A 10,929-nucleotide genomic window follows, 5' to 3' on the forward strand; every position below is an offset into this window, starting at 1 on the left:
AGCATGGAAAAAGGCCTTTGAACCTATCTTTTGTTTGCAATTAACCCTTGTTGATTTAGGAGCATTGGAATTAAGGTGTTGAAGATGTTGCGTTTTCCTTGCATTTAATCCATAAAGTTCTGCAATAATAACCTTTTGAAGTATAATTTTAGAATATTACTTGTATCCTTGAAACTGTAGCTTTGGAATATATGTAAAGGAAATATGTTTATCTCACACCTTATTGAAGCAGAGAAAAACAGCTTGAGAAAGGAAGATGAACATCACCTCAAGGGTTTATGGTTTCGACCAAAGGGAAGCTGGACAACACTGTTATGAGATTTAGAGTCTCTGCAATTAAAAGGTGGACACACATCTGGGGAGCGGGACCCCACCAGATGGGAGTCGTCTTTCTTCTTTCGGAAACTGGACCATCACCATCTGGGGATACTCCTTTGAGATACATCCTGAGAAATTAAAATCACAATAGTGTATAGATTTGTGATCTAATAATTTGGAATAAAAATTGCTGATGAGTAAAAACTGGAAATAGAAACTGTTGAAAAAAACTGATGGGTACCCCTATAAATACCCGTAACCCTCAATTATTGGTGTGCAGTTGGAGGGAAAACTTCCCCCACCGTACCCAGCGCTGCATTGCTCATACTTTACCATATTAAATAATAAATTGATTGCTGCTTGAATATTGGCCTAGTCAAGCTTCTGATTCATAACACTGTTAGCTGTGCTCTTCTTTGGGCTGGCCATGGCACTGGGTAATTAATATGCTGTCATGCTGTGAACTGAATTCACACCTTACAGGGCTGTGTTTACTGGGCCTGCTGGATCAGTGCCCACTTCCTTCCTCTGCTCCTCCTCACTCCAGGACTGTAAGAGACCAGCATGGGGTCAAAGACCCTGCAGTATCATTATTCTCTAGTAATGCTCAGAGGTCCTCTAAGGGCTGGGTAATGCACAGCATCTGGGTGTGGGGCATGTGCTAAGGAGAAAGAAAGAGTCTGTGAGAAAGCTGAGCTGCTCTTACATGGGACTGCAAAAATGACAGGAACTTTTTGGCATATAAAGCTTTCCTTCCAGGTCAGGGACCAGGGAAGGCCTAATCAGCTGTGGCCCCACAAAGCAAGTCTGTGCTAACTCCCAGCACCAAGTGCAGGGGTGTGGGACAGGGCTCCTACAACAACAGCACAGCTCTGTGTGAGAGCCCAGCCTTGCATCTGGGTTCCTGCCTGCCTCCCCTTTAGAGACAGCTGTGGCCTGAGGATTTGTGTCTGAGGGAGACACATCCTTGGACCTCCTGATCTTTCCCAAGAGTCCAAATGGGGATGCACCAGCAGCACTGCTGGGAAGGTGCTGGCTCAGTGGCTGTTTTTTGAGACTGTGCCCCCCATACCAGCTTTATGTGTGTGTGTGGGGGGGGGTGCTCTGCTCTGGTGGGTGTGGTTACACACTCACTGGCCTTGGGAGAGCACAAGTCGGAACCTTGGAAGGTTCCAGCTGCTGTAAGGCTCAGGAGGCAGAGCTGGTGCTAGGCACAGTGTGGTACTGTGCTGAGGGAAAGGTGAAAACAATTAATAATCCACCCTCAGCTAATCACTGAGGGCTGATGGGAGGCACAGGCTTGGTGGAGCTGCTTTGTACAGGCCAAGGTGCTTATCAGCTGTGCAGTGTCCCCAGCAGCCCCTGGCAATGCTGGTGCAGCTGAAGGACAGGCTTGATGGGTCTGGTGCAGCCCCACAACCTCAGACACTGCGGCTCCACTGTGCAAAGCAGCATGGCTGAGCTGGTTGTTGATCAGGTAAGGGCTCAAATATATTTTCTGCAACTTGCTCCAGCACAGTTCAGCCTGGAAAAAAGGCATTTTTCCAAGTGTAGGGGAGTCAAGCTCCAATGAATGTCAGCTGAGCCCTGGTGCTGGCTCCCCTGCATGAAGCCTCAGTGAGGCACCAGGGCCTCCTGTCAGCAGGAGGGGAAGGGAGATCAGAGTTGTTGGAAGAATACGTGACTGAAGGCTGAGCACAGGGTTGGTGGTGCTTTGCGTGGCTCTTGCATGACATCCAGGCTGGCTGTGGCAGTGTAAGCTAACCTTTTTTTTTGCATCAGGCTTCATGCCAGAGCCAGCCCCTTTCCAGCCTTTGGGGTGATTACAGCTGTTGCTCTATATTTCTCTCCCTTCTTTTTTTTCCAACAGCTAGTCTACCCCAGCACCATAGGCAGGCAGTGATGGCTGCCTGTAGCTAACAAGACAAACTGAGATCTGCCTGCAGAGCCATGGTAAGGTGTCTCTGGGCTTGTGAGACAGGCCAGGACAACACAAACTGAGGCCATAGCCATGCTGTGCTTTCAATTGAGCCTGTGGTGGAGCTGCTATGCTTGTAGTCAGCATCCAGATGGAGCAGGTGACATATCTGTCTTAGCTGGGACAGAAACAGAAGTACAGCCCTTGCACAGCATCCTTCTGCTAGGCTGTGCTAAGCTCAGGGGCCTGTAAACTGGCCCTTAAGACCTAGGTCTCCACTCCTTGCCCAGATCCCCAGCCTCAGGGAGGACTTGGGTTTAGGAGCCACGGCTTTTTCTTCCATCAGACTCCATTAAGAAAAAGTCAAGTTAAGCAGTTCATTGACATTTAAAATACTGTACAGTGTGTAAAACCAAATATCCCCCTCCCCACAACAATCCCGTGCTCTCAGCGGATGCTCTTGTGAAGAATCCCACTTTTGGCACTGTTTGCCTTCTCTTTTCTCCTTCTTCTTTATGGGATCCATCTCAAAACAGCTCCAGACCTGCACTGTTTCATTAGCAGCTGCTGAGGCCACTGTTGTACCATCAGGACTCATGGTCAGGTTCAGGATTCTATCAGTATGACCTGAGGAGGAGAAGGAATGTGCAATCCGGGATGAGCTGATCAGCACATGCACATTTACTCCTGTATGCTCCCATGAGCCCTGCCAGCTTGCATAGCTGTCCCCCCAGTGGCTGTGGCAGCGTGATTTCAGACCCCAAGCACACACTTGGATCAGTGGTATCTCTTCCACAGCCCCGTGGGCATGCTTTACTCCTAGCAGCATGGCCCCGGATACTGTCCTGTATCAGTGATGCTGCAGGCTCAAACCAAGGAGTGCAGCTGTCTTCAGCCTCTAACAGCCCCCCCACACCCAGGCCCTGTCCACCTACCTTGCAGCTCTGCAACCTTGGTCATTGTTGGATAGTTCCATATAATCAGCTCATTCTGTGCAAAGCCATGGGCTGAAATGAGCTCCTTGTAGTTTGTTGACCATAGGATAGAAGAGACCTGCACAGAGGCAGTAACACAGGTGAGACGAGGTCCTTGTGCTGATGCTCACCACTCGGAGGTGAGCATGGTCCCCCTCCTTCCCCGTGCCTCTGGGCCTGAGGAGCCAGCAGCTCTGTGTAGGTGTGCTGCCAGAAGGTGTTTGTCTCCAAGCTGATGTTCATATCTCACCTGGGAACGGGTATCAACAGCACTGAGGCAGGCGCCAGAACACACGTTCCAGATGCAGATATGTCTGTCTCTAGTGCCACCTCCAGTGGCTAGAACATTCATCTGGCATGGGCACCATGCCAGGCCTGAGTGAGGAGAGTTCATTTTAAAACATACAAGAGGCAACCTGCACCCAGCCAGTGCTGCATGCCTGCCTTGCACACACATACCTGCCCGTGGCAGCTCTGTGCTCACCTTGACAGCACCCTGGTGCTGAGTGAAGGTCTGCACAGGAGCAAAGTCTCCACCCCCACCTTGGGTGCATGGCCAGACGTTCGCCAGATTGTCATTGCCACCACTGGCCAGGTAGCGGCCATCCAGAGACCATTTGAGTCCACACACCTCCTCTGTGTGGCCAGCAAGGGTGGCCACGTGATGCTCAGCCACTCGGACATCGTGGTGATGGATCTGCCCAGTCCGTGCACCACTGCAGAGAGAAGAGAAGGCTTGCAGGGTCAGGCTGCACATTTTCACCCAAATCCATTTTTGTTGTTGCAAGACTGCTATACCTGCCACTGGGTTTCAACCAGTGTTACCAGCAACACAGGTCTGTTGGTGTGAGTGAAACACCCACACAAGCTCTTCACAACTTCAGCACAAACTGCAATACAGGAAAGAGGCCTTCTCCTCACAGCCCCAACAGATAAGGCTAAATAAGAATCCCAAGCCAGGACAAACTTCTCTCTGCCATCCCTAACCCATGCCACACGTAGATTGAGGGATAGGAGTTTGCAACAACTGGAAACTGCCCTTGACCCACTGCTTTACCTGGAGAGGATGCAGCTTTCCAGCTGAGGGTTCCCACAAGGCCACAATGGCTGGTCATGGTTCGGAGACATTTCTGTTGCTCAACGTCCCATAGCTGGAGAGGCAAAGCAAAAAGTTCTTCAGAAGAAACCCAATCCTGTTTCTATGCCCTAGGAACCTCACTGCACAGGCTCTCTCAGCTTACTCAGTAAGGGAACAGAGAAAATGTGTATCTCATGACTATAGCACAGAAGGTAACGCTGCTTATCAGAAAACCCCCAAACCAAACCCTGCCTTGCAGACTGGGCAGTTCCACCCCACACCAGGGAAGACAAGTCAGGTGCATGGCATCCTTCCTCTGCCAGCCAAGGCCCCACAGTTCTGTCAATCCCTAGAAACACCTCTAGTTTTAGTCCTGCATTCACCTGAACCTCAGCACTACTTGTGCCAACAGCAAGATAGTCTCCATCTTTAATCCATGACACAGAGGAAATGTAAGGATATGGATGCTCCGTCTGCAGTAGGGGGATAATCTCCCTAGTACCGTAATTCCACAGATAAACAGCGTTGTCCAGAGCCACTGCAAGGAAATTCTGGGAGCTCCAGTCTGTGAGATTCAGGTCTACAATTTGAAAGAGCAATGCAGGTCACACCATGCATGGCTGTGAGAGCCCTGCCCTTCATCCGTGCTGATGCAGCAGGCGCGGGTGCACATGTGCACACACACACGTACAGGTGAGGGGCAGCCTTCTGAGTGTCACTATGCCCAGCTGCTGGGGCCAGGTACCCTGCTCCAAGGCACCTACACAGTGCCCTAGACCACTGTCCCTGTAAGGCCACACAGGGACACTCCAGAAGTGGTCTGTGCTAGCCTGGGTACACAAAATAATACAGACAGCCCAGTCACACTGTCCTAGGAACAGCAATCCAATGCAGAATGTTCTGGATGCCCAGCACTCAACCCTGTAGCCTACTTACAGTAGTTGTTGAACATCTCTGGTGCATCCAAGACCCAGTCTGGCTTTGAGGGAATATATCTGCTCTTCTTCCTGCTGGATCCAGGTGCCATTTTCTGACTGTAGAGCACTTTCAGGTTATTCTGATAGCCTGTGTGCAGGGGAACAGGTTTGTTAACCTGAGTTAGTTTCCTCCCAGCTGAGTGCTGCTCACCCAACTAGGAATCCCTTGGAGTGAAAATAAAGTCCTAAGAGAAACACTCACAAGCCTGCCGTGCAGGAAAATCGCTGGCAGAATGAACTGCTGAACAGGGGTGAGCTACAATTTGCTCATTCATGGAAACAAATTTAACAAACACTTGGGTTTTTGAATCCCATTATATTTAGTTGCAGTTTAAGCTAGAAAATGCACAGCAGAGACTTTGATGCTCTTACAGACTTCATGAAGGCTTGGAACCTGCAGTACAGGTGACTGTCACCAACATCTTTTCATAAAAATCCTTTCTTTAGGATTTTTCTCCCTTCTGAGAAGCTGTGGCCTCAGCAACAAAATGTAAACAATGGTTATCTGCTGCTGTGGAATGCAGCAGGTGGATGCGTGATTGGTCTTGGGTGAATGTTTGGATTTACTGACCACTCAGAGCAGAGCTGGGTCTCACTCTCTGTTGAGACACAGAAATTTGTTTATTTATTCTTTTTCTATTCTTAGCTTAGCTAGCTTCTGAGAACTTTCCTTCTATTTCTTTTAGTATAGTAATAATGTAATATATATCATAAAATAATAAATCAAGCCTTCTGAACATGAGGTCAGATTCTCATTTCTCTCTCCACCCTGAAGACCCTTGCAAGCCCTGTAACAGGTGACCAACTGGCAGTCATAGCAACTCTCCTAAATAAATTCACTGTAACTGTTATGCCCTCCCTCAACCTCAGGAACCGTAAGAAAGGAGACTCCAGCCTGTACAGCTCTCAGAAACCAGTTGATTTCTCCTGTGACCACACACAGAGCCTCTGTGTTGCTGTTCCCCTAACCTGATCTCTCCTGCTGATTCAGCTCACAACGACTCTGTATCATACCTTCTGGAGCATTCTGTGGTTTTCCACTGAGGTGGAGGATCTTTGCCTCTTCTACATCAAAACCATTCAGATTCACTGCCCAGGCTTTCTGTTGCTCCTACAGAGACAAATCACCCTCAGTGCAATGCATTTAAAACAATTCCCACACTGCAATTTAAACAGACACCTAAGTCCCCTTCTCTTAGAATCTGAAGATGTTTGACTGTGCTGCAAGGGTCAGTCACACAGAGGCAGGTCAAAGCAGTTTTCCCTCAGACTTACATACATCGTCCTGCTCACATTTTCACACAATGGCAAACTCAGTGTCATTGCCAGTGGGAAAAGCCACAGCCACAAAGCGACCAAATGCTTCATAAACAGATTTCAGAACACAGTGTAAAACATTCCAGAAGTGTTCCCTGTGGAGACATTGTCCTAGAATAGCTACCACCAGCAGTTTCACTTTGCATAGGCTCACAGCTTTGTGTTTTGGTTGCCTGCTACATTTTAAAGCCTCATTAGTCAAAGGTAGATTTTGCTGCTAGAAGCAGCATAGGCTTAGAGTGCATGGCAGTCTCTACAGCTTCAATCTCATCCTAGGCTCCTGAAGCCCAGAGCTGCAAGTAGTGATGGCTGGGACTTGTCAGTCCCATGTGCCCACTTGATAGAGTAAAGGGGCAGGAAGGAGTAGCGGTTGTGAAGTAATTGTAACTTAGCAACATGCTCACCTTCTTGGTAGGGGAATCCTCATCAGGGTCATTCTCTTTGGTTAGGAGGAAATTTGCCATCTCCATCTGCATAGTGCTGCGTTTGGGAATGTAGCGATCCCCCCCAGCCTTTGTGGGGGTGCTTTGAATTTTGGATCCAGATTTACCTGCATTCACATATGAAAATATTGTCTTACAGCTATTTAACAGCCTGTATTAGAACTTTCACGGGAGCAAACCCAACACTCCTCCACATCACACCCACCAGACAAGTAGGACTCTGAGGTCTCATGCCACCCAGTCACAACTAACTTATATTTTCCTCCCTGCCACCAAGTTGGTTAGGGACAGTGTGGTGCAACTCCTTGGGTCTAGTGCAACAATTCCAGAGTCCAGAGATAAGGGGAAGATACTAAAACGCTCACAAGATGTAAAGCTGTCAGCTAACAGTCCTGCCCACACTCGTCCTAGCATACAGCTGTGCCAGCAAGGCTCAGCTGGGCAAACAGCAGCTCGCCAGCCCCAGTGCTCAGAGCTCTGCCCCTAATGCTGGCAAGGAGGTGGGTGGCTGTCAGGAGCACAGACCACCTCCTCCTGCCTGAGCAGCAGCCAGTAGGGCAGCGTGGCAGGGAGCCCAGAGCCCCATGGCTACAGACAAGCATCCTGGGCGAGGCTCCCACACTCAACCTCTGTCGCTGGGGGCCGGCGCTCACCGGGTGTCTTGGACGGCGTCTTGCTGGAGCTGCGGGAGCGATTGGCTGGCTTCATGGGCGACACGCCGATGGGACTGGGCCCGGGGCCACTCTCCTTGGCCTTGCGCTGCCATCGCCTAGGTGGCGCATTCGGGATCAGCGTGTCAGGCTTCAGCAGCCCGCGCAGGTCCGCCTCGAACAGGAACTGCGCCATGGTCCTGCGGGCGGGCAGCGTTAGCCGTACCCACCGGCCGGGCTGAGCCTACTCTGACAGGCCCCGCCGGTCTCCCCATCACCGGACCGTGCAAGCGCTCCGGCTGCTCCTCCCCACCAACGGACACCCCTACACTCCCCAACCGCTCCTCGGGACACTCCATCAGCCTATACACCCTCCCTCCACTCCTTGGGGGTCCTTGATCAGCCGGCACCCCTTCCACCCGCTCTTTGGGGCTTCCTCCGATAAGCGACATTCTCCTGTCCCCTGCCTTTCAAGGGCAATCTCGTCCCTGTTCTTTATCCTCCCCACCGTGCTTTGCCTCTGCCCTGTGCCCCTGGGGCTGCTCTTGGCCAGGCAGCCTCAGTGGGAGCCAGCACTGGCTGCAGCCCCAGCGGGCCCCCCAGGACAAGGTCCAGCAATTAGGAGGCCAATGAAAGCTCTGGGCAGCAGCAGAACCCTCAGCAGAGTTTTTTGGACAGTCATGGACTGGCCACACCTACACTGCAGCCTCACTGGGAATGTTTCCTATGTACAGTAGACTTTCAAAAGAAGCTGTTTGAGGGAAAGGTGAACTAAACACTCACTGTCTTCTCTTAAGTCCAAATTCGGACAGAGCATAAGATGAAAATAAGCTCCAAAACAAGCAGGCCTGCCAGGAACCCCAGCCAGCAGCCTGGTTCCTGACAGAAACCCCTTCCAAGGCCCTTCTGGGCATCAGGAACATGTGCTGTGGTTCCAGCTGCACCTGTGGAAGCAATGGGGAGGGTCAGCCCGTGCTGTGCTGCACTGCTGAGCTGGCAGCACAGTGGATGCGGGCAGGACATTCTCCGTTTCCCCCAGAGCTGGAGCCTGCAGGCACCTTGCTGCCCCTTGGCACAGGCTGTGCCACCCAACAAAGCCCAGCAGGCTGGGACGAGAGTCCGGGTGCAGCAGGAAGCTGAGAGAAGGCCCTGCTCTAGAACTGAGGGAGTTCCACCAGAAGCAAACAAAGATGGTAACTTGAAGACATTCCCACTGTGCTCAAAGTTTGTCTGAGAAGACTAAGACGTTAGCTTGTCCAAAATCCCAGGAAATATCTGGGAAATGGTTTTATGTATGTTGGTTGTGACCAGATAAAAAGATCCTGTGGGAAAAGAGCCTCTGCAGCAGGCTGGCGGGCTGAAGGGGTCTTACTTCTTCCTAAAATAAAGATTACCACTGAAATGCAATTTTATTTTTTTATTGTATAAGGGGAAAATATTTTCCAGACCTCTAAAACCAGTTTCAAAAATACAGATGTCTTGTGGAAAAAGGAATGAAACATATGGGGATTTCTCTATACAAGAGATATTTCTAAATATTTTTAAAAATGAAAAGTGAAGACAAAATGAGGTCATTTTTTTGGATTCTAAAACTACTTAGAAAAATCTTTACCTACTATAGGAATTGGGAAGAAATATTTGGGGGTGTCTGTCTACAGAAAAAATATTTTGAAATATTTCTACAAATTTCTAATATCGAAAAGTGAAAAACTAAGCAAATGGGGTTGCTTTTTCTCAGGAGCCCCATGCTGCTGCCTGCCCCCTGGGCTGCCCCAGCCCTCGGGATCCTGCCGCTGGTCACAGCAGCCCCTGCCTGGCTCCTGCCTGCCCACACCGTGGGCATCCACGGCTGCTCCTGGCCATGGAGCTCAGCCAGTGCTGCTGCCGGCTGGGCTTTGCTGCTGCTGCCACCCAGACACTGGGGTGACGGCACCTTCCCTGTAGTGCAACTAAAGAAAGGGCCATCACCCAGACTGGCAGAGAGCGGGGATAACTTCAGTGTTGTTTAGAGGGCAGGACCAGGGGGTTCAGGGGCACAGGAAAGGACATGTTGGTCTCAGGAGGGGCTGGAGGGTGCTGGGCTGCTCCTGGGGTCTATAGAAGAAGTTGGGACGGGACAGAAGAGGATCAAAAAAGAGATGGAAGTAGCTTGGGGATATACATGGGACGAGGAGGTGGCAGTGGGATCTCCAGGAGAATAGGAGATTTCCTTGACAATGGCTGTTCTGGAGTCTTCTTCTCAGAACTCTTGAACGGGCTACCCAGGCTCTTCTAACTGCTGAAGGAGCTGCTCTTGCTCTTTGGGTGTGAGGTGCAGCCACCATCTTACAACTCCTGTCCAGAGGTGGAACTGTGGAAAGAGGAGGTGGCTGAGGCCCCAGCTGCCAGTGGCACAAAGGGAGCCTCTTGCACAGCAGGGCCCAGAGCTGGCAAGGTTCCCCAGCACAGCTGGAGCTGCTGGCACAGCTTGGCCCAGCTGCACAGCTGTCCCTCAAGGCCCCGGCCAGCAGGGCACGGCTCTGGCCAGGCTCCCTGGCCAGGAGCGGGCCCCAGAGCGCCTCTGCCTTTCAAGGGCAATCTTGTCCCTGTTCTTTCTCTTCCCCACCGTGCTTTGCCTCTGCCCTGTGCCCCTGGGGCTGCTCTTGGCCAGGCAGCCTCAGTGGGAGCCAGCACTGGCTGCAGCCCCAGCGGGCCCCCCAGGACAAGGTCCAGCAATTAGGAGGCCGATGAAAGCTCTGGGCAGCAGCAGAACACTGAGCAGAGTTCTTTGGACTGTCATGGACTGGCCACACCTACACTGCAGCCTCACTGGCAATATTTACTGTCTGAAATACAATTTCAAAAGAAGCTGTTTGAGGGAAAGGTGAACTAAACACTCACCCTTTTCTCTTCCAGCAAGTCCAAATTCGGACAGAGCATAAGATGAAGATAAGCTCCAAGACAAGAAGGCCTGCCAGTAACCCTAGCCAGAAGCCCGTTCCCTGACAGAAACCCCTTCCAAGGCCCTTCTGGGAATCAGGAACATGTGCTGTGGTTCCAGCTGCTGCACCTGTGGAAGCAATGGGGAGGGTCAGCCCGTGCTGTGCTGCACTGCTGAGCTGGCAGCACGGTGGATGCGGGCAGGACGTTCTCCGTTTCCCCCAGAGCTGGAGCCTGCAGGCACCTTGCTGCCCCTTGGCACAGGCTGTGCCACCCAACAAACCCCAGCAGGCCGGGAGGAGAGCCCGGGGGCTGTGCAGCTTCTTGGGCAGTCG

General features: G+C 51.3%; 1 protein-coding gene across 1 annotated transcript; it reads right to left on the reverse strand.

The window, feature by feature from the left end:
* Positions 1 to 2,683: 2,683 nt before the first annotated feature.
* LOC128942817 (cell division cycle protein 20 homolog) lies at positions 2,684 to 7,871 on the reverse strand. The gene is given in 11 exon segments (XM_054285469.1): positions 2,684 to 2,749; positions 2,751 to 2,863; positions 3,172 to 3,289; positions 3,461 to 3,585; positions 3,691 to 3,919; positions 4,293 to 4,361; positions 4,672 to 4,868; positions 5,225 to 5,353; positions 6,280 to 6,376; positions 6,987 to 7,132; positions 7,679 to 7,871. Coding segments are annotated over 11 exon segments (1,482 nt in total).
* Between the last annotated feature and the right edge of the window lie 3,058 nt (positions 7,872 to 10,929).

The sequence above is a fragment of the Melozone crissalis genome, unplaced genomic scaffold, assembly GCF_028551555.1.
Source record: "Melozone crissalis strain CALT ecotype California unplaced genomic scaffold, PUWL_Pcris_2 ptg000043l_1, whole genome shotgun sequence".
NCBI lineage: Eukaryota > Metazoa > Chordata > Aves > Passeriformes > Passerellidae > Melozone > Melozone crissalis.